The following is a 23,796-nucleotide window of genomic DNA, read 5'->3' on the forward strand; positions in this document are numbered from 1 at the left end:
TTGACCGAGCCTTTGTGACATTGTCAGGTGATGCTGCATCACTTCACTAAATATGTACATTCTGTCCACACGAGATGTCAAATTTGTGATGCAGGGGGCCATAAATGCTTTAATTCTTTGTCAATAATCTTTCAGAAGGAAAAATTGCTGAAGAAGCGCACAGAAATACTGAAAGACACGGTTTCTCCCAATGCTAGTGTCTACACACCATTGTCTTTCTGCTGATGCTGTGGTCTTTGTGTCTACATTTGCACGATGGCATGTGCAGCAGACGGCCGTCGAACAGTAAATAACTTTTTGCTGCTTCTGTGTTTACAGGAGAAAAGATCGATGAGGCTGATGAGGAGATGGAGGATGAAGAGGACGAAGATGAGGAAATGGAGGCCATCGATGCAACCATCTTTGATGACCTCACCTGGGAGGTTGAATGCACAGCAAAGGTAAGAGCCAGAGACATGTCCTCATATAACATGTAAGGACATGAAAATTGACAAGTTTTATAAGAAGATCTTGTGTGAGGTTACGCATATGTGAAGACATCAATATGAGGAATTCAATGCAAGGACATATTACCTATCCCTTATTGAATGTGAGGACAGGGTCCGCACATTCTCATATTAATGTTAACAGGTACTCCGTCTTCAGTTGCATTTGACATTTTGCATGAATGTGAAGACAGGTAACCTGTCCTCACATCACGAATCTGAGGACTTGCAATCTGCCCTCATATCCAGTCTGAATACAAGGGTAACAGTTTGGCCGGCAGCGCTTCATTATTGACCGTTCCTGTTTCTTGGGTCCCAACAAGGTGTGGAAGTTCCTGCATGACAGGCAGGTCCCCCATAAGCTGAAGGAGACAGCCATCCGCAAGATCCAGATGCTGGGCAGTGGGGACTGGCGAGGGCGGCTCTGCAAACCCCTGGAGGGACAGCCCAAGCAGCACAACATGAAGCTGTACGAGGCCCGACTGACCAAAGGCGGGCGCATCCTGTGGGAAGTGGCCATTGCGTTCTCACCACGCTGCAGCGAGGAATCGGAAAAGAGACTGGGGTCAGGTATGGACAAATCGTAGCTGCTTCCCCCTCCCCAGGAATTTCACAGACATGGAGCATTACTTTAGGTCAGCTCGTTCCCTGTTTTGTTACTTCAGCGAATGCCACTGAATTAACACTCAACTACGTCATATGGGTAATTTGGAATACGCTGATTTTTTTTACTTACTATTTGCAGGCCTGGTTTCAGGAACTAGTTGTGTCAGTCTGTACCATTTCTAGCAAGAGAACTCAATTCACAGCAGTGTGCAGTGTGTGCAGTGTGAGGGGGCAAATGGCACTATCTTTGACCGTGGTTTAACAATGTGTTATGTGCCATTCATCCTTTTCCACTGGAAAATCGTAAAGTGTTATCAAGCGGGTCTGAACAGTGTGAATTCTGCAGGAAAGGATTTCACACAGAGTCCCTTTGAAACTGCTTCAGGTGTTTGGGCTAATGGGAGTATGGAATCGTCCAGCTCTTAGTCTAGGTTTTTGGCTCATGACTTGGTTAAGAAAATTCTAATGTTGTCAGAAAATCCCTTGACCCTCCGGATATTCATATATGTGTGCTTTTGTGGAATGTTGTTCATTTAACTGCATTTTCAGGAGATGGCACTTCAGAAGACACAGCAGTGGCTGGAGGACGAGTCTACTCGGAGATTATCCGCATATGGGACATTTTCACAGACCATAATAAACTGAGCCATGCCATTGATGTCATTGTCAAGTCTGTGGAGCGTGGAGAGGAGTGTATCATCCGCAAGAACCTTGTTGGAATCAGCAAGAAGTCCACAACAGGTTAGACTCCATTCCAGTGTGCCTTGCAGTCGTGTATGCCTTGCGCACATACTATTGAGGGCAGCACGCGGCCCAAATCCAAGAGTTGAGCCAGCCACACGTGTGGTGTCAAAACCTATTCACTGCAAAATTAATGCACTTAAAACCGGAGTGTATGATTATTCGCCTGACTTCAGTTTCACAACCTTTCATAGCTTATACAGTAATACCAGTTTTCAGGCAGAAGCCTGATTGGAGGCTTTGTCATTAATATGCAGGACTCATGTCAGGCTTTGACATAGGCTTCCCTGACCTAAGCTCGAGGCTCTGGACAACTTGTCAAATGTAACATGTATTCTGTGAAATCCTTCACGAAAGCCATCATTGCCACAGCTATTGCATACTTATCTTGTACCGTCTGGCCGTAGTTAGAATTGCTTGATAAAATTGGGTTGAAAATCCTTCAGGTGGTTTCAGGTGGACCAGGAAGTAAATTGCAGGGCAGTTTTTTTTGGGGGGGTGTAGGTAGAAGGACTGAATGATTCATATATTTGGTCGAGATTTTATGGAATGTTAATTGTATCGTATTCTAGAAATGTGTTCTGTTAACCTTGTGCTCTGTCTCATTCTCCAAATGATGTCACTATTCACTTTGCATGACTGGCTCATACTTTAGTAGTCCAGGGTTAAAGGTCAGCCACAAACTCTTAGAATTCCAAGCTTATCTCTTGATATGCAAATGGCACCCCCGATTCACTCCATTTAGAATCATTGCTGATAATGTTAAGGTGTTGCATCCTCCAAGGCCCTTTATGTGTCGGGTATTTGCCCTGAGTTGAAGCCACCCTCAGTGTAGACTTGAATCAAGTTGGACTTACATTGCTTTTCACAAGTCAGCCATCCCTTCAGCCTGTACGCGCTACACGGTCATGCTCGGCCCGGCAGCTCACATTATCCTTATAAGGCACCCTCATTTGATAGCCTTTATGGATGTATGTCATACGCCACCAGTCAGTAAGTCCGACTTGATGGATAAGCCAATCGGACCTCCGTCGGTGATATAAAGTTATTCATAATTGCGTATGAACGACATGAACTTGCATTATGTGTACGGAATTTCCACCAATCAAAGTAGTCGTTCATTATACTGCAGGCATGAACAACGTAAAAACAAGTCCGTCAATGTGATTGGCTGCTACCGCTTTTCAAATGAGTTAGTGCACATGCTAGAGCACATGTATAGACAATACATTCAAACAGAAATTGGTCACACATGTTCAGTGCGTCCTGTGCCGGTGCCGTTGCACATAAGCCTGTGCACTCACAGTACCAAAGGACCGTCGTTAAACATGCCTTCTCTTGTTCCCGCTTGAAGCTGATTTGGCATATCTGGCTAATGGCCCCAAAATAACACCAAGAGATAAAATAGGGGTAAAATGTTAAAGCCGACATCAAAGCATTTTCCTTGTATTGACTGGGCAGGAGTCATAATGACACTTCGTCTGCCGACTTACTTCCGCGAGATCACTGGCAACTCCCCGGACCGCAACTCCAGGCCTGTGGACAATGCCAAGAAGATCCCCCAGCCCTACTTCCCTCCTGCCAGCTCCCGGGAGAATGAGTACCACATCATGAAGTTCTACTCGGTCAACTCCACGCTGGTCAATGCCATGCTGAATGACAACGACGTCAAGGTGGACTTCCCGTTCCGTGTGACGGAGCTGGAGCACGCCATCATCAACCTGCAGCCTCGGCCCGCCTCCTCCATCCTGCTGCTGGGAAGGAGCGGAACAGGTGACGCGTTTGAGATCCTGGTGTAAATTCGCTCAGAGACTTTGCTAGACCAGTTCAAATAAAGGGAGGTGCAATCTCCCATTTTAGTCAATGGCTTTGCCAGGAAAATATGCGGCAAGAAAAATTTGCCGCAGACATTCCAACTTGTGACACTAGGTGCCGTTCACAATGACCTCCAGGAAGGCATTTCTTTAATGTTGTTTGCAAGAATGTTAGAAATTGGTTATAACCCCCCCCTGGATGTTCATGGTCACATTTAGCTCACGTTAGTCAGCAATGTGACTGTCAGTCCTACATACTGATGGTAATAGTCAAATGGCAATTGTGATTGGTAGTTTTAAAAATTTAGATACCCGATCTTTTTTTTGTGCTCATTTTAGCCTAGTGCTGGTAGTTACTTCATCATTTATGCAATTGTGGCAGTTACTGAAGCCATTCAGTTTCGACAAAACGCAAGGCACAACTTTACAGTTCGTTTGTACATGTACATATGCATATGCTGAGCACTAGCACCGGTTCGACATAACTCGTGATCAATTTTTCGTCGGGTTTTCTTTCTTTCTTTTTAACATGTTTTCTTGCATGCATTCTATGCGCTATCAATGCCATACCATATTAAAGCCAAGCATCCGAACCGACCAGTTTGGTTCGGTTCAAAAGTGCCATGTTCGATGATTTTTGGTTCGGTTCGGCTGCAGCACTACTTTGTTGTCAGAATGATGCCCTTATTTGGAGGGCGGATCAAAGTATGCACTAAATTTGGTTGTCAGAATTCTGCCCTCTTATTAGGAAGGAAAAAATGGGTTTTATTTTTAAAAATCTGGGATTTGCCCCCCAAAAATTTACTCGTATAAAAAATTATTTACTCTGTCATCCCTGAAATTTTTTCTTTAAAAATCTGTGCACCAACTCTTATAAAAGGCCTCTGTTAGGTTGCCTTCCAGCTTTTTTGTTCTTTGTTTTTCAATTCATTCCATTCAATCAATATGTACTTTTTATTAGAGGAGACTACACTTCAAACTTGATGCAAGCTTCCATAATCCTTTAAAGCAATGAGTGTCAAATTTTTGAAGTCGAGTTTCCCCAGCATACATACATAAAAACATTTCGCTTTCAGGTCTGACCATTACAGTGTACACGTACTCAATGTACATGTACATGTACTGTGCACTATGCAGTGCAAGTGGTGGTTCTGGAAAAGTAGATATGGCAGAAGTTCAGACTGGCCACCCACAGTGTGTTGATGGATGGTGTAATGGATAGTAGATAAGGACACCTTCCCTGGGATGAAGACATACAAGGAAATCCTGGTTGCAGAGGGGGCCAGATTTTTAAAAGAGAAATGCACCTCATGTCCAAACACACTGGATCAACAGATTTTGTGCATGGTGATTGGCCAATGCATTGCAAACTCTTGGAGGCGCACTATTGAAAAATGCCTGTATTAGTTCAAGAAAGTCTCGACTCTTATTTTTCTAATGAATTGTATCTGGCTAATTTGCAGTTCACCACAAATCTTACTTTAAGTATTTTCCAAAGGTTCTTGGAAATGCTATTTACAAGTTGGCTTGAAACGCAAAGACACAACAATCATTTGTTGACAGTTTTGTTGTTATTTGGTATGTTGCAGGCAAGACCACATGTTGCCTGTACCGCATGTGGACCAAATTCTTCAAATATTGGCAGCAGGTTTCCATGACCGGGGAACCACTGATCCCGAGGGACATTGCCTTCATACACCAGGACAAGCCAGACGAAGACCAAGGTGCGAAAATCTGCACTTAATACCTTCCATGTACCTTGGTAGATCATCTTAAAGAAAAAAATTAGATTGCTGATCTGCCAACCTTTTTAGGGAGAGGGCCAAATTGTAAATATTTTAGTTTTTCTGCACCAAACTTGCACTCACTCCATTGGCAGTACAGAGAAGAAAATACAAGTAAAGAATTTACCATGGACCGTTTGACTACTCAGCCAGAAAAAGCATAGTATCCCAACTATCACTGATGTCTAGACCAGTTTTACTGCTAATCAACTCATTGGGACAGAAGAGTGTCTGACCTTGCTGTAGTTGTGAATTTTTTTACTATAACAGGGTGCATAAAATGAAATTCTCCAGTTTGATTGTTCATGTTTTATCACAGATGAAAGTGACTCTGAAACGGACAGCAGCAGTGCATCCAACAAGCCAAGCAGGGCTGACGTCCGCATGGATTTCCGCCGTGATTCTTGCAACTCGAAGAGCGTTGAGTCCAGTGGGACAGGTCCCTTCAACGACGAAGGCGACACTAATATGGAGATGATCATGGACCATCTGCACCAGATCTTTGTCACTAAGAATGCAGTGCTGTGTAGCGAGGTGCAGCGCAACTTCTGCAACATGAGCCACGCCTGCGAGTTTGCGCACGACCCACTGGCCCAACAGGACACGCCCATCCCCCACCGGTTCCAGGACGCCCACCAGGCCCGGTTCCCATTGTTCCTAAGTTCTCGCCAGTTCCTGCTGATTTTGGACGCTTCCTTGCCCAATTCATATTTCCCCCGAGACGCCGATGGATCGCTGAAGAGAAAGATACGAGGGTGGGATGAAGGTAAAAAAGATCAGGTTACCTTAAGGCTCTATGATTTGAATTGTTCTTTGAAATTAATATATCTTTTCCACAGAGTTTTGTTAAAATAATGAAATCCTCTTTGTGTGCACCTTTTGTCCTAATTGAACCCAGTAGACACTCGAGGCTCTATCAACCTGTTAATTTTCTAAAACAGCATTACAAAGATCACTGAGGCAGTTTGTATTGATAGGGGCGATGTCTCTTCTTTTTTTTTTCAAACAAGCATTTTTCAGCTGACAACAATCCTGTGGTTGGAGTCTGTTCATTGTGAAGTAATCCCAACTCGAAGTGGTTCAAATCGACCAAATTGTTAAAAACAGTTACTGGACGAAATTTAAACTCTGGTCTCCTTAAATGCCAAAGCAGCTTTAACCACTTCGTGCCGGGGCATTTTTCAATGTTGATGATGCTGGGCCGGTATGACTATCATTTTTTCCGTTTTCAAAATCCTTCAAAAATTCATCATTCCATTTAACGGTCGTTTATAGCCGCACAAAGTAATCTTTAGGCACTACTCTAAGTTGACAGGTGACCTTCATTGACGCCCGATTATTTCAGCCAGGCCTGCAGCCTTGTAAACAGAGCCCAGATCGTGCAGTGTTATACAACTGTCTTTTGTTCACGAACCTGGCTCAGTGCACCGCTGACCTCTTTTCAATAGGGGACAGATTGGGTGCCATTGGGTGTTGAACCTAGAAACCTTGAACTTTGAACTTTTGTCCTTCCTTTAGAGGACGGACCTTTGACCTTTATCCCCCTTATCGACGAAGAGGATGATGAGGAGGAAGGTCTTGCCCCTGCCGTTCCTGATGAAGACACAACACAAGAGGGCGCCCTCACTGACAATACTAACCCCCACGGGCAGCATGAGGCCCAGGGGCCTGCCGCGGCACAGAAGGCACGGTATGACCCGCGGCGCGAGGTCACTTACGAGGTCTTTGCCTTTGAGCTCTGGCCCCGCATCAACAAGAAGAAGTTGCCGTACCACTCCACACTTGTCTGGATGGAGATAACGTCGTTCATTAAGGGTGAGTAGGGTTTTGGGAGGTTACTTTTTCTGCAAACAGAGCAACATTTTTGTTAAGTTATCTGTTTTTAAGCACAATTTCTGCAGCTGTGTCTCAAATTTTTGCTTTAATTTTTACTTTCAATCTCTGATATCCCTTAGAATGACCCATTTATACAGCAGTTGCTTCTTAATGCACCCAAGTGGGGAAATTGTGAAGGCAGAATTAATTATGCTATAAAAAAGAGAACTTTACAAATGGTAGAAACAGCAGAACCAAATAAATCATTCTTTAGGGGCCTGTGCGTTTCAATTTGGGGTGGGTGGGTTAAACTGCTGTCGATATCTGTAGGCGTCTTTTGCACATTTGAAATTTAAACTGAATTCAGCACACAGTTCATGTACACTGTCTAAAATGTAGACATTTGAAACCTAACTCAGGTCAACTGATTATATTCAACTTGCCGATTGCTTGGGTTGGAATTCAGGTGAATCATGCGTCTTTTTCTTCTATTCTTTAGGATCAGTTGAAGCACTCCATACAGATTCTGGTTATCTGTCTCTGGACAGCTACTTGGCACTCGGCCAAAAGAGGGCCTCCAATTTCACTGCTGATAGAGAAGAGATCTACAGTCTCTTCAAGACCTACGAGGTCTGTGACATCTTGTGCAAGCTCTTTTACTTAAAAAGCAAAATGATCAACTGTTTTTGGTAATTCAGTTTTTCACAAAATAGTTCCAATTCGTTTTACCTTTTTGATTGTGGTCTAGGAAGACCACGTTACAGGAGACCTGCCATCGGTGTACAAATGCACTGCTTTCTTAATTCACAGTGCATCACGGAAAAAGATGCGACATCTTTTTTAGATATTGCCATGAATGTTATTTTGCTCTAGTTGAAAAAGACTCTGTATAATTATTTTGTACATGTGTTGTTTGTTTGGAATAATTTTCTGTGAGTGACCACAGTTTTCATTCACTTGGCATCTAAATCCATTTACGAGAGTGATTGTTGCCACATGTAAACTGAAGATTGTTAAGTGCAAAAGCGTGTGCGCTAGAAGTCAATCAAGAAGTTAGAAAATGAATTTTTTTTTAGGTAAATACTCTGATGAACTGCATCAGGAGTCCACTGTGCAGCGCCCTCAATTGTTCCCGCACCAACCTTATGGCCTTTTTTCCAAAATGTGGTTTCGTCCGTCTTTGGCTCATGTCAAGCTCCACATTCGGTTTCAAGCATGTACTCACTGAACCAAATAGTAACCCATAAAGACAAATTTTGAAGACAAATTTTGAAAACCAGGAACTACCATTAGATCTGGTGGCTGTTGGTAACCTATTGCATGGACAAGGGGCCTAAAGCATAAAAGATATGTAAACACAGCAAACTGCAGTGGCCTGCATTGTTTTATATAAGAATGTCGAGCTGTGTTGAGCTTTATGATGTGAGCTCCGGGGACTGAGAATGAATGTAAACCCCAAAGTTGGAGTACCCCATAAATACACGTCTTGGGGAGACACTTTGAAAATTCTGTCAATTTTCTCATTTTTCCACTCTGAACTGTCTTTGATTCAGCACGTGAAGAGTCAGAAGAATCTCTTTGATGAGGGGGACCTGGTGTTTCATGTCTACCGTCGCTTGCGCGACGTTCGGACTTTAGACTGGGTGCTGCATGAGATCTACGTGGATGAGACACAGGACTTCACACAGGCAGAGCTGGCTCTCTTCATACGCTGCTCGCATGACCCCAATTCACTTTTTCTGACTGGTAAACGCTGAAACACAAACATTCACCCAGTCTGTTTTAAATTTTTTTTCTAAGAGCACTTGATGAGAGCACCTTTTCATACTGGAGGAAATTGAAAATTTTAGATGCAAACTTCACTTTAAAACCTATTAATTGGAAATCATCATTCCTGTAATTTGTGGGGAAATGACAGGACCCCACTTAACTGGTGAATTTTTGTGTGTGAACTCTGCCCATATGTTGTTTCCTGACTTCTGAATGTATTATTGCCGTGATGTCTCTCAACAATTACAAGATCATATATGTAAATTAGGAAGCTGCAATGTTCCACTTGTTATTGGGTGTTTAAAAATAATATGTAGACTGGTTATCTTCCAGCTGTAAAGATAGCACCACTGTCATGCTCATGAACATCAGAATTCCAATTTGAGCACTTTCAGCCATGTGATACGTAGGTTACACACCCCTCGGACTGTTCAGCTTTGACTTAATACCATACTTGACTTTTCAATATAATATTTTTCTCTGGCTTTTGTAGGAGACACTGCGCAGAGCATTATGCGTGGAGTGGCATTCCGCTTCGATGATCTGAAATCCCTCTTTCACTACGCCAGCAAATCCGTCAAGGCCCTGGGCAAGCACTCAGCTGTGACTGTGCCCAAGAGAGTTTACCAACTCACACACAACTACAGGTCGCATGCCGGTAAGAATTGGTCAGTCCACTTGGTCTACAAGCACCCCCCCCCATCTGGCTAATTAGAAAGGAGTGGATGGTCGACAATTTACACTGTGCACCCAACTCCCACGTGAAGAGCACAGACTCCAGTGAAGATTAGTCATGCTTGTTCTGTACCGTACACATGCCAACCTGCTTAGATACACAGTGTCTGATAAGTTCCGCATTGACCTCTGGACTCTTGACCTTTCACGCAGGGATCCTGAACCTGGCCTCCACCATCGTGGACCTGATGACCCACTTCTTCCCAAACTCCTTTGACCGTCTGGAGCGGGACCAGGGCCTGTTCCACGGCCCTTCCCCGGTGCTACTGGAGTCCTGCAGCTTCAGCGACCTGGCTCTGCTATTGTGCGGCAACAAGAGGAAGACGTCAGAGATCGAGTTTGGGGCACACCAGGTCAGTACAGTGCCCAGAAATTTACTCCATCTCTCCCAGGTGCTTTTGAAAATCCCCCGGGAGGCTTTGGAAGGTTTTACAGGATTAAGCAACGTAGAACCCGGCCTTTGGTTCTTTACACAGGGCTTGATGATTCTTGAATGTTAAAGTTGCAGAGAGTGTACCATTGTTTCATGTACTCAGGAGGATTTGGGGCAGTTTTTTTTTGCATGAGATTTTGAGAAATGAAGGACTACATTTGCCAAGGGCAATCAAGTTAAACTTTGCAAAGATAAGAGAAAAGCTTGTTGCGAGCAAACTGCCAACCGTCGCGTTACAGCTCCGACTAATGTCAGGGTGCTAGTTTCTCAGTTTTACTCCAAACTGGATCTACCAGCACAAACCTTGCTTATTCTGTTGATTGTAGCAAAGAAGTTTTAAATGAGTTTAAGTTTTATCTCCACGGCTGTTGTTTTCATTGCAGTTACTGCTTGGATTAAACTTGGCTTTTTTGTATGTTTTAACCACAAAAAGTGCCCTCCCTAACTATGCTCCTTTTTTTGTTCATAGTTTAAACACCAGCACTAAGACATACGCCTGTAGAAACTTCCAGTGAGTGGCTTCATCTTAGTCCCATAGAAACATGTGTTACAAGTAGCCATAGCCAAGACTGCAGGACACTGCCCATCACATACACATTGGAAATCACTGTCTAAACTGAATGAGCCTTTGTCTCACAGGTAATCCTGGTCGCCAATGAAGAAGCCATCGAGAAACTGCCAGCAGAGCTTCGCCTCGGTCTGGTCATGACCATCTACGAGGCCAAGGGGTTGGAATTTGACGATGTCCTGCTCTACAACTTCTTCAAGGATTCCCCAGTGAGTTGAGATGCACAGCACTGCACAGCTGCCTCATAAGTGTTACTCTGGTGCTGATTTTGGCAGCAAGGATCAAACAGCGAAAAAGAGTTTTATGAGCTTTGGTGGCATTGGGTACAAGGCTACATCAGTGGTTTGGATCTGTATTCCACTTGCTAGGCAGTTTCATTTACGTCAAATAATACATTTCTTGGGTCTTTCTCGAAGTTGGAGATTATCTCCAACTTTGGCTTCACCTCTTCACCATTTTAAGCCTTTCGATGTGGGGACCATTTGAAAAAGCTCCCTCTTGCCAAATGCAGCTTGATAGTATATCCCAACTCACTTATTCACAAAAGGACTTAAGTCTGGGACCCAAATATCATGTCAAGCCAAGGTCCAGAATGAATCTAAGGTTTGAAAAAATGGCCCAGTGGTCAATTAGCTTTGGTCTGGTACCTTGAAGACAAAAAGCGCCCCAGCACTGAATATCTGCTGTCACTTCCACCCACTCTGATCAAGTGGACTTGTGTGCAACAAAAAAAAAAGAAAATTTGATGAGCTTTAAAGCTCACAAATTTGCCAGACTGACTGTTCTAGATTGAAAAGCCAAACAATACAGAGGTTTGTCTCTTTCTCTCAGGCTGACAAGGAGTGGCGAGTGATCACAGACTACCTGAACGAGTTGATTGCTCAACAGCAAAACCGGTCCAAGGAGCTACAAGATGAAGGCTTGAAGGAAATTGATGTGGAGAGTTTGACCGCAACCATTCGGCCACGTCCCCTGAAATTTAACCGCGACGAGCACAAGGTCTGAATCTTGATCGATCTTATTCACCACACAGACAGATGAAAAGTCACGATGAAAGGGCTGTTCACATCAACAAATTTATTTTTGAATTTACATTCCACATTTACTAGAGACAGATAATCCTTCAGTAGGATAATTACTTGCGTCACTGTATTTAGCTCTAGTTAAACTTCAACAAAAGTCAGGTTATTTTTCCAACTGTAATTTTTACATTGTACACAAAACATAAGCCATTGGAAAAAGCTTCCAGAGTAATAGGTATTAACCATTTCCTGCCGGGGTGCCTGGTTTTGGTCACATAGGCTTTATACTCGAAGCTGGACAAAAGAGCTTGGCCTTATAACAAAAGACTGTACTTCGAACAAAAGACCGAGCTGCTGGGAAATGCTAACATTCTTTCAGTTGTCAATAGCAGAGGAAATTTGTCATTGTTTTGAAAGATTATACCACTGTTTGTGGCATTCAGTGCGAGTGGATTACCACCGGTGACAAAAGCGCTGCAGTGATGAGCTGCACGCTAATCTGGCCCCTATAGACAAGACACCAGCTGCCCACTGTGCCAGTTTCGGGAACAAAGAAATTTATGTAACATCACACAATCTAGGCTCTTTTTACCAGGTGGCAGGCCTGGCTGAAATACTCAGGCATCAATAGATGTTGTCTGTCAGGTTAAAGTACATTTACTAGACAGTCATTCGTGTGGGTATAAACGTCCAGTAAATGTACTTATGATTTTCTGAAGAATTTTGAAAATGAAAAATCTTGAAAATCCCCCGGTTTTATGTCATGCAACTTTGAATTAACCCCGGCAGCAAGTGGTTAAGTGAGTGGCTACAGCTATTTCACATTTATTTGAAAAGAAAACGAATCACACACCTACAGATTGTGCTAGGAATGCATTCACGGGATGTACACATCAAAATTTCGTTTTCTTGAGGATGTCCGTGAGACTGTTTTGCTTGATTTTGCTGCAAATAACCCTGAAAAGGACTTTTGGCAAACCCAAGGCATTTTTGTGCTAGTTTATGCACTCCCTAACAAAGAATGTAATTCACTATTTTTGATACCTTGAAATACCTAAGGACCATTCAAAGTCTGCAATACACGTGAGTCAGACCTTCGGTGTGTTTTGTCTTGGTTCAGTATAAAATGTTAATGTTGTGATGTCCATACTTCGCTGTCCAGAGAATCTTTGAAATAAATTCGAAATGTCACTTAAAATTACACACTAAAGGAAGTTCTGTACTTTTCTTAATGCCAGGTCCTGAACTCCGAGCTGAAGTATCTCTACACAGCCATCACAAGAGCCAGGGTCAACGTCTGGATCTTTGACGAGGACGAGACCAAGCGAGGACCGATGTTTGAGCTGTTTCGGTGCCTGAAATTGGTCAAAGGCATCGGGCCTGACACCAAGCAAGACGTCGAAAGCCCTGGTGAGTTCGTGGAACATTGCAGGATGTTTACTTTGAAAATATGCAGTCATGCATGTGTTTGTTGATTGGTGGCAACGGGCAAAGTGAGATGTTCTGGTTTACATGACTCTTGCACCCACCTGTATTGTACATGTACATGTGTCCATGAACGATACTCACCGTGCCACGTGTTGGCTGTTCATTTGCAAGTGAGATTTTGCTGATTAAACTTGTGACTGGTTTCCATCAGTCCTAACTGCTTCTGCCTTGATACTGTACAAACACCCTATAAACACGCAGGTGTAGTGCCGATAGCAAGAAAAATCAGGACAAAATTTCACTGTTTGGTATTACAAGTGTGTAGAAAATGTAGGAGCCAAGGGGAATGTTAGGTATACCTGATTGTTTGGTACAGAGGTGTTAGGTATAGCGGCCTCGAGAAATAGGTTTGTGGGTACACCATGGAATCAGTCTCTTAGCACCCAACAAGCTGCAGGCTGCACTTAGCATCCATAAAGGCAGGCACCCACCCAGCAGCAGAGCACACTGGCCGAAACGTCGAGTTAACATTCACCGGTTCTTTTAAGAACCACACCTTGCCCACAGAGATTGATTCCATGGTGTACCCGCAAACCTATTTCTCATGTCTCTTCCACCATGCAAAGCTTCATATCTTACTTGTAGCAGCCTTTTTCTGTATTCAATTTTCCATATAAATGTTATTCTGCAACGATCTTGGATTGCCGCTCACCAAGAGTTATTGTTTTTGTTTCAGATTTGGATGCTATGTTTGTGGAGAAATCCAGTTCGTGGGAGTGGATCCAGCGTGGCCATTACTTCTTTGAGAACAAGCTTTGGAAGGTGGCTGCTGAGTGCTACCAACGCGGCGGGGATGGTAGGCGGGCCTTGCATATTATGAACTCCTCAAGTCATGTATATTTATGAGCCTGTTCACGTGGCATTATTTTTTATGTTCGTCCCGGAAGTAAAAGTTCCATCGTTGTAGTCGAGACCCATTTAAGAGCATGAAAAGACTGATATGAGGACTACCAGGCTGAATTCAAGTCACCGGCTATTCAAATAACCTGTGACGCAAGCATTTCTGTGTCATTGGTTATTCTTTTAATTGTGGCTGGTCTCGTGACCGTCTCAACTACAATGCTAAAAAGTAAGAGCACCTCCCCATGTTAGGATACCCCATATTATGTCACATCTGAGACGTACACGGGAAGCAGAAAACACATTCAGTCACCACATCCCTCTTGACTTCTGTACATTTAGCCTCTGATCTTCTTTCAAAGCAAAAGTCATAAATTCTTTTGTACATGTATTTATTGAAACACCAGACAGCAAATGGAACAGATAGATAGATATATATATACATAAACACACACACACCACTACTCAGTTGCTTATTCCAGCCAGCCAACCCTGGCAGATAGGGTGGTCGAGTAGTATTATTAAGACATCTGCACTAGTACACAAGGGGTCGTGGTTTGAGTTCCATCTGAGTATTAAAGCTTTCATATTGTTGTTACAAGCCCTCAGACAACACCGAGTATACAGTGTTTATGAATGTACGTTGTTGAAGAGCAGCAGGCCAAGTGTGAAAGGGCCAGAAATGGTTTCACTCTTTAATGGCTTTTTCGTTTGCTCTCCACAAAAAACAAACAGAGAAGAGGGAACTGCTTGCTCGGGCGCACCACCAGGCCATGGAGGCCGAGCGCATGCGAGACCAGCTGCACGCCATGCGGGAGAAATTCCTGCAGGCTGCCAGCCTTTTCCTCAAGTGTGGCAGCAGCAGGATGGCAGTCAACTGCCTCTACAACGCCAGGGAGTTTGCATTGCTGGCACAGCTTTTGGAGAAGCAGGGAGAGGTGAGCCCATTCCCTACCAGTGCTGTTCAGTTTTTAGGATGGTACCCACGCTTACACATCCTTCCGATATAATTCATTACAAGGTCCACAGAAAGTCCTCTTTTTGACGCGTATGTAACATCAGGTTTTCGTAAATTAGATGTTAATCACAGAGACCAGTAATGGAAAGGTTCTCATTGGTTTTCAGATGCACAACAGTAGATTGAAAAAAGTGCAATATGTGAATGCCGTTTAGGGTCAAACTTCTGTTAAGTGTGGAACATAACTGACCTTGCCCTACTGACTTCTTGCTCAGAAGGAAGGATGTGGAAGGAATTATTGTGACTTGTTATTAAGGGTAGGATGTTTACATGTTTAAACGAAAAAAGTTCCAAATTCGTTTACATATTTTTCAAACGTTTAAATGGAACTGACCCTTTTAGAGGTTTGACGGTTTGATTGACGCAATCTGGCATTCATTTTCATTGTAAACAATGCCTGTAAAATGTAATCTGATTTTCAGAACACTGTACTGCTCGGTCATATCGAAGGAATACCATGAAATCATCACTTCCTTATCTGCAACTATATGTCAAAGTATGGTCCCCTAGCTTATATCCTATCTCTGTCACTGTATTTGAAATACATGTGATCAATCTCCCTGAAGGAAAAAGAAGGAAGAGTGTTTTGTCTATCAAACCTGAAATTTTTTCTCTGCCTACAAGGGGATTTTCCTAAACTATTGTGATACACAAACTGATTAAAATGATCAAGCAGCTGATCCTGAGGACATCAAGACAGTCACAGTCCTCAGTAGCAGGCTTAAAAGACCAAACCTCTTGAATTTGTTTGCAAAACAGTAGCACCTCTACTTTTCTCTTTTTGGAGAATTTCCTGGGGTTAGTTATGGTGTTGCTTGGATTAAAAAAAGTGTATTTTTGGAGTGTTGGGTCCTGGAAAATGTTGCAACTATTGGACATCATTGTTGTATGGAGAGCAGCATGGGCATTGGGTTGGAAATGACAGGCCATGCTTGACATAACCTGCATACCTTTACCACTGATGATATGCCTAGGTCGGTATATAAGGGAAAGTTCGAACGATGACCATTTGTCAACTACTGGTTAAATTTGCCTGGTTCCCAGGGTATATCTCGGGCATGGGTTACCAGGGAAAAATCGAACTTGCCCTAGTAATGTGCTGTTGAATGTGCCCCTGATACTCACAATAGGAGCCCATCATTTTTGCTGCAGTGCAACATCACTCTAACCATGAAACTGCCCAAAAGATACACATGGATTGCTGGATCTTGACAGAGTAGGATCAAGTTGGAAATGACTGACTCTTTGTTTGTTTGCCCGCAGTTCTCCAAGGCAGCCAAGATCTACGAGAAGCGGCTGAACCGCGTGAGCGACGCCTGCCGCTGCCTGGAGCTGATGAAGGATTACGCCAAGGCACTGGACCTTCTGTGCAGCGTGGGCTTGCACACCAAGGCCCTTGATGTCATCGATCGGTTCAAACGCTTCGAGCAGGAGCTGAAGAAGAAAGGGAAGCCCCTCCCAAAACATGTCAAACGGCCGGGGTAAGTGGACGCCATTTTGTGCCCTCTTAGAGGATGTGCAAATTTCTCCCCATGTCAAGTTATTTCCTCTTATTAAAGAGCTGGTGCAAGTTCATTTCTTTTCGAATGCAGTTCCTGTCATTGCTTCTTTTTGTGCCCTGTTTCACTCGATTTTCAATTGTTGTGTCATTTTGGTGCCTTGTTGAATTTCATGCTAATTCAAGTTTGCATATTTATGAGCTAAAGTGTGATGTCATCGCAGACAGAAACCTCTGTGTTGCAGCTATTTTTGCATTGAAATTTACCGTAGTTGATGTTTTGAAGTTTGCCATTTTACCATAATGCCATGTATGAATTCCCCCTCGATGCAATCTGTTACAAACCATTGATGTATCATGAAAGAACTGTACAAAGTCTTTTGCAGCTTGGACCTCTTTTATTCTTATGTCTACCCATTTGCACTGCCTGTCTTCAGTAACATCTCACAAAATGGGTCGGTACCTTTTGTCTATACTGTCCTACCCTTTGTCCAAAATAGTCAGACTGCACTGATTTTGTTCTGTTCAACTATAATAATTGTTATAATGATACAGCATTTGTAATGCATGCAACATCAGACAGTATTTGTCTTTCCAAGGTGCCGATATATGGCTACCTCTGCTTATTAGGCTCATGACATCTGAGCATTCCTAAAAAAGACCTCTCAGCTCCCTGTTGAGTATGTAGCTCAATGCTGGCCTTCCAGGCTGTGTTGCCAGAGTTCAGAAATGAATATGTTTAGGCCTTGGCCTGGTCAGAGTTAGGGTCTCAATGATGAGTCCCCCTGAATTTGTGTTATTTTCAGGTCCACCCACACTCTGAGCGAGTTGATCTTCAAGTCGGCCGAGTACCACTTTAAAAATGGAGACTCTGGCCAGATGCTGGACGCTTTGGAGCAACTGGACCATTTTGAGGCCAGGGTGGACTTCCTTCGTAAGCGGGGGCTGTTTGCAGAAGCTGTGAAGATGCTAAAAGATGGAGGACGTCTGTTGGATGCGGCCAAAATTCTTAGAGAGCAGGTACATTTCAGACATGTCAAGAGAACTACCACTTTTTTGAATGCTAGTTGTGTTTTAGATTCCCAATGCACTACAGTACCACGCAGGTACCTCAAAGATGCTATGCCTTTTTTCTGTTTGAAAAAAGTTTCACAGTTTTCTTCTCTTTTCTTTGTTTTCTTTGTTTTTCACTTAAATCACAGACTTTGCACAGAGCCTTTCTATGCATGACTTCATTTAGTCACATTAGAATTCTGTTCTTGATGAAACTTTGCCTAAACAAAGACCTCATTTCTTAAGTGCACCAAAACAGCGGCATCATGATGATGTAATGATTGGTCGCGTGACCCCATCACAAAGTGGCAACTTTACCACCGTAACGTTCTTATTAAGTCAGCTTTATTAAAGATTTGTTTTTTCAGTGGCAAAGCTTTTGTGATGTCATCTTGATGTCAAGAACCTGAGTTTTGAAGCAACATTTTGGAACTTCTCAATAATTTGAATAACTTTTCCTAAAAGGGCAAGCTAGAGGAAGCATGCACCATCCTGGAATCCTCAAACCATCCAGAGTTTGTTGCAGAGTGTCGACTGGGCCAGGCTAGGAAGCTGCTTCTTGAGCCAGGCAGTGCTGAGGACCAGACTGCTGCCATCTCCCTCCTCACAAAGGCAGAGAGTCTGTTCACCAGATGTGGTGACTCCGTTAGAAAAGCCGAGACGCAACTCCTGCTGGGCCAACTAAAGAAGGATGCCGCCAAGATCCGAGAAGCAAATATTGCCTTCGACAGGATGTCGCACACAGCTGGAGAGTCAGAATGCACTGATCATCTGATCAAACTGTCCTTGCCGAGCGCCACCTCCATCAAAGGCCGGGTCTTCCAGCAGCTGAAGAACCTCCTGGAGCTGATCTGTGCTCTGTTTGTTGGCACCAGTCCTGAGCAGGAGCGACAGAGGCGATTATGCGAGGAGTTCTTTGGCTTGGCTCCAGGAGAAGAAGGAATGCTCCGCATCCAAAGATGTGAAGGAGCAAGAGTGTTGTCCGCATTGGACAAGAGTCTGCTGCAAGTGAGCTACATCAAGGCTGAGAAAGCTCGAGAAGCCATTGCTAGGTGTTGCCTAATACCTAGAGCCCTGTGGTGGGTGAAGGGGGCTCGTGAACTCCTTCGCGGGGAAATGCAGAAGCTGACACAGTGCAGTGATTATGTGATCGGGATCCCATGCTCAAAACCTGCAGATACCTGCCAGCAACTCCATGAACCGTACAAATTCCACCATGTGGAAGGTCGGGTGAGCTGTTTGGTCCAGCTGATTGAAATTGACAGTATCCTTGAGAAGGCCTCCAAGTTGTCCAACTTCAAGTCCGCGGACAAGCTCGTGGCGGAGATAAAACGCAGTCAAGGGAAGAGTGCCAAGAAGTGCAAGGCTTTGTATGATGTCTTCTTCCCTGAGCACTGTCACCAGCGTTTCATAGGTGAAACAGCTTCAGTGATGCAGAAGTTTCTGAGGCTTGTCCGACACACTGCAGTGGAGAAGCAGTTGAAGGCCTTCGCCGAGAGTGAACGGAAGGAGGTTGATGCTCGAAGGCTCAGGACAGACACTGACTTGTACCTCATGTGTCACAATATTTACCTGCTGATAGGAGAAAAACCGACAGTCATGGAGAACTTGGTGAAGCAAGAGGAAGTTGACTGCTTAAACTGGCAAAAGAAAGACAGATGGAAGCATCCTCAACCTTTAGGAATGCATCCATTGTTTAATAATGATCCCCGCAAGGGGTTCTTAAGCTATAAGCGGCGTCATTTAGATTCCTTTGCAAGTCTTTATAAAAATCGTGATGCTTTGGAATCTCTTAGTTCATTTAATCGCTTCATGGGCACCCTAGCCAACAAGCCAGTGGATCCTCTGTTGCCATCTATAAGTAACACAGTGGCCTTGATAGAGGCTAAAGTCACCATGATGTTAGCTTTGGGAGCAAAGATTCAGCAGTGCTCTGTTGCCATACCAGCGAGTTACCTTGCTCAGGCTGGGTTCCTAGATGCTATTTGCTGTCCAGGACAAGGACATGCAATGTACAGTGCTGTGAGTAACTCAGCAGTCAATAAGGACACTCGTGGCCAGACATGTCGTCTAGTTAGCCTGATTTGCGGAACTACCAGGTCAGGCAGAGATTTCAATGTCCTGGCCGATGCCTTCTCCAGCGTCGAGTATATACACACTGGAGAGGCAGAGCGCACACTGGTCCTGGTGCTTGTGATGTTGTGCAATGCTGGGCTGGCCCTACCTGCCCAGATCATCAGAGACACGCGCGAAGCGCTGCAGTCCATCGCTCCATCAGAAGAGCATCTCCCAAAGAGAGTCCACACTGCTCTCTGTAATGTCAATAAGGCCCAGAGTCGTCGCAATGCCCTTCAAATCTTGGAGAAGCTGCTGGCCGCCCGCGATGACGAGTATCTCCGAGAATGCACGTGGAGTCCTCACATGCCTCCCCGGGGTGCTCCTGGACTGGAATTCCACAAATTGAAGATCAAAAATTTTGATGATGTGCATTTTGAAACGCTCCGTTCAAAGTCTCCAACCGTCTTCACTGAACTTGCCGAGGGCAATGTCCATCAGAGAGGTAGAGACTTTGAGGACAAAGATGAGGATGTGGCCAGGGAAGGGGAAGGCTCTGGCGACAATTCAGAAGAGGAAGGTGAGCTTCGCCTGGAAGTGTCCAGCGAAGAAGCTGCCAAGATCCAGCAGGAACAGGAGACTCTGCAGAAGGAGAGGGCTGCAAAGATTATCAGGAGAGTCCTGAAAGCTAACAGGCTTCTCCGTCTGGCTGCCCTCTTGAGGTCATGCGCCTATATCACTCTCACAGTCAAACCAGAAGTTGAGGCCAAGTCGGAGACAACCGCCGTTGGCTGGGTCTCCCAACAGCTGGTGGAGTTCCAGCACATCCCCACCGGCTGCACCATCTGCAATGTCCGTCTGCAGGAAGTTCAGGAGGTGAGGCCTGAGCCAAGAGATGCAGCTGAAGAAGTCCAGGACGGAGATGATGCAGGTATGTGATGATGCTGATACTGTCATCCCCATTCTCTCTGTGTTTACCTTTCTCAAACTGCCTCAATAACTACATATACAGAAACCATACCTACCCACCAAATGTTCCACCAAACTTTGCATTCACCATGGAATTCCCTCAAAATGACTAGAGATTTTGGAGGTGATAGCATCAGAGACAGACTGATGCTTGTTGAAGATTAACAGTTCAAATCCTTTCGTGGTGTGTCTTTCACTGCAGCAGGTGAAAATGACTCTGTGGAGACAGATCGAGAGCCCGAGCCAGAAGCGGACAGTAAAGATGATCTACCCACCCAGGAGGAGCACGAGTCGACGGAGTTCCACAAACAAAGACACCAGGAATTCCTGCAGTATGGGTACATGCTCAGGGATGAGGTCTATCCGTTGATCACAGGTGAGGCTGTAGACTGTGTACAAGGGTGAATCCAGATCCAAATTTTTTGAGGGCTAAATATTCTTGGGGGGGGGGAAGAAGTTGGGAATTTCTTTGTGTAACCTTTTATGGCCTCTCTCAGAGGTAGGGTTAAATTTTGGGGCCTTTTACACGCTTTGGTAAGAAGGGAAATGAGAGAGTCCCTCCTCTACCCATTGCATTTTGTTCTTTTGCCTCCCATCTTTTTGATGGGGGGGGTGGTATCCCCCTTTAACCAATAGGAATCCACCAATGGCTGTTTGCAATAACTGTAGATGTCAACATTAAGCTCACAGAAACAGTCTCGCTCGCATAACTGATGTGGAAAAGTATGGGCAAACAGTGGGCGAAATGGTGGATGACAGGGCATTCAATGTGCATTATACGCAACGTTCTCAAATTGCCTGCATTTGTTTACCTGTGGTCCCAAATTCACCTCTGTGCTCTTCAGTACCGTTTTCTCTTCTTTTCAAGTGTTGCGACCGCATTGTTTAGAATTTACATGTTAAATAGAGGGTTTTTTAATCAAAAAAATGGCTTCATGGAATTTTATGGCTGGGATTCTTCAACTGTGCGTAAATTCCTTATACCTAGATGTGAATTTGTTTACAGTTTTGATTTTAGTCGGGTGCCGCGCAGATCACAAAATGGTCATGTAGTTTTGAATGCCATCTGGTGGTCCATGCATTTACGTCTTTGATAAGCTTATTTGATTGGCTGATAGGGGTGCAAAGCACTGCTGCTGGCAGAGAATTAAAACAGCAAATTATAGCAGGATATTTGTCATGGATTTCCCCTGACAGATGTGGACAAATTGCTAAAGGAGCTTCGCTTCCCTAGCCTGACAGGAGAAAACACTGGAGATTCAGGCCAATTCAAATACTTTGAAGAGGTATGTTTGATTGGTCCAGGCCTCGGACTTCAGTTTTGACTTATACAGTCAGGAGTATACCACATGTGGGCATAGTGACGTTGTCTCACTGATACAGCAATTTTTATCCAAATGCAACATTTAATATCTCAAGTTGACAACAATGAAATTAAAAATCAGGTGGGTACAAACATGTTTTAGAAACTCTAGTTGGTGGCTGTAATTTGTTTCATTTGCACAGCCAATCAAATTTTTTTTGCAAACAGAAATTTTTGTTCTATATGCTGCAATATTTAAGGAAAGCACCCTGTAGCATGGAAACACCCACAATCTGCTGCAGGCTGCTAGAACAGGCCTTGTGATTGGTCAGATTGCATGAGACTTGTGACATAATAGGCCGTCCAAATATGGTAACACTCCAGACTGTTGTAACAGTCTCCTGATCTTTAGCCATGATGCCGTAGATCCCTGCAGATATCTAGGTCACGTTCAAGGTAGGCTGTTTCTCTCCAGTTGAGCCCTCTCTTTGTGTATGAGTCTCATATTCCCCCTCCCCAACCGTCTTCCCCCCACCCCCCCTCTTCCACATACCCTGACCCCCTGTGTGAACTCTCTGTAGAACAGTCCATCTCCCCTGTATCACTTGTATTACTTAGTGTAAGTAGTAGAGTCTCAGGTGATTTGTTTTCTTTTGATGGTCATAAGGCTGTGACATTTTCCTTTTTACGTTACATGTACAATGAAAGTTCATGATACACGTAACAGAAGTGCAACGTGCCAGTTGTCATTGACGTCCGTGGCATGTACACATCACCCCATACTGCACACAGAAATTGCCAGGTGTTTAGAAGTCCTCAGTGAAACTTCTACCTATTCTGTTGACCAAAGTGGCAAAAAAATGCCCTGACATTTTTGTTTAATTTGGCCTTATTCACGAGTCAACCATCTTGAATAAAAAGCGAGGTGATCTCAGTGGATTTTTTTTTCTAAAGACTTGACTTTTTGAATGAAGATAATGCAATGGGGCAAACTATAGAAGAGTTCCAAATTGTGGGTAAAGAGTCGTGTATTACGTTTACTGTCCAAATAATGTTTTGCAAAGTAAGGCAAAATAGACAAGCTCCTTCCCATTTCAGAGCATTAAAAAAATGGCTTTTGGGAGCAATTTTCAAAAGGGTTTAATATCTGATGACTAAAGCCCATTTCTCGGTTGACAGGACTTGTCAAGACGCAGGCAGGATCTGGCAAGCAAGATGACAGAGATCCAAAACCAGCGTGCATTTGAGAAGCTGGCGGATGTCAGGCACGCGGTAGATCAGCTGAAGAAGGGCTTTGAGAACAGCAAAAGGAAACTGGAACAACAGAGGGCGGCAGAGCATCAGGACAAGACCGTAGACTCTGGTATGGGTAGTATTATACACAAATGACAACATGAGGCCACATCAAAAATTGCTTGGCCACATTTAGACACACTTTGGAAGGTACAAGCATAGGCTTCATACACGTGTCATTTCCAGCTGTAGCCAAGCGATTTAGACACACTGGGTTGAATGCATGGTATTTGTGCACATTCTGTTGAAAACTGGTTGTCATAAGCTGACCCCACTTGTCATGTGAGTGGGCCACACATTGCCTTCTGTAGTTCTGCTTCTGATCATGCAGAAGTTACTGCGAAAGTAATAGCCCGCCAAAAAGACTGAATAGACTACTTGCTGGATATGTCATTATTACAATGATGCCACAGTCACGCACATGTTAATAGAAGAGAGGGTTTTTTTATAGAGTCAGGTTTTTTTATGGTGTTTCGGTGTGTTCATCTTTTCCATTTACCAACACA

The 23,796-nt window shown here is 44.0% G+C and overlaps 1 protein-coding gene across 3 annotated transcripts in view; it reads left to right on the forward strand.

The window, feature by feature from the left end:
• Positions 1 to 23,796, forward strand: part of LOC110983457 (TPR and ankyrin repeat-containing protein 1-like) — a 59,587-nt gene that overhangs the window by 31,446 nt on the left and 4,345 nt on the right. For 2 of the 3 annotated variants that reach the window (XR_015424862.1, XM_022242727.2), the window contains exons 16-37: positions 319 to 440; positions 809 to 1,055; positions 1,641 to 1,832; positions 3,294 to 3,605; positions 5,236 to 5,370; positions 5,750 to 6,196; positions 6,949 to 7,245; positions 7,745 to 7,875; positions 8,799 to 8,991; positions 9,509 to 9,673; positions 9,904 to 10,103; positions 10,823 to 10,960; positions 11,583 to 11,750; positions 13,012 to 13,183; positions 13,938 to 14,057; positions 14,837 to 15,039; positions 16,383 to 16,600; positions 17,424 to 17,637; positions 18,136 to 20,656; positions 20,897 to 21,070; positions 21,892 to 21,980; positions 23,177 to 23,360. Coding sequence is in view for 2 of the 3 variants with exons in the window: in XM_022242727.2 (XP_022098419.2) it covers positions 319 to 440; positions 809 to 1,055; positions 1,641 to 1,832; positions 3,294 to 3,605; positions 5,236 to 5,370; positions 5,750 to 6,196; positions 6,949 to 7,245; positions 7,745 to 7,875; positions 8,799 to 8,991; positions 9,509 to 9,673; positions 9,904 to 10,103; positions 10,823 to 10,960; positions 11,583 to 11,750; positions 13,012 to 13,183; positions 13,938 to 14,057; positions 14,837 to 15,039; positions 16,383 to 16,600; positions 17,424 to 17,637; positions 18,136 to 20,656; positions 20,897 to 21,070; positions 21,892 to 21,980; positions 23,177 to 23,360 (6,642 nt within the window). In the remaining variant the exon portion in view is untranslated. The remainder of the gene's footprint in view (positions 1 to 318; positions 441 to 808; positions 1,056 to 1,640; positions 1,833 to 3,293; positions 3,606 to 5,235; positions 5,371 to 5,749; positions 6,197 to 6,948; positions 7,246 to 7,744; positions 7,876 to 8,798; positions 8,992 to 9,508; positions 9,674 to 9,903; positions 10,104 to 10,822; positions 10,961 to 11,582; positions 11,751 to 13,011; positions 13,184 to 13,937; positions 14,058 to 14,836; positions 15,040 to 16,382; positions 16,601 to 17,423; positions 17,638 to 18,135; positions 20,657 to 20,896; positions 21,071 to 21,891; positions 21,981 to 23,176; positions 23,361 to 23,796) is intronic. The other variant, XM_087134911.1, reaches the window with a different exon arrangement.

The sequence above is a fragment of the Acanthaster planci genome, linkage group LG03, assembly GCF_054643075.1.
Source record: "Acanthaster planci isolate LZ-2023a linkage group LG03, COTS_SCS, whole genome shotgun sequence".
NCBI classification, from domain to species: Eukaryota; Metazoa; Echinodermata; class Asteroidea; order Valvatida; family Acanthasteridae; genus Acanthaster; species Acanthaster planci.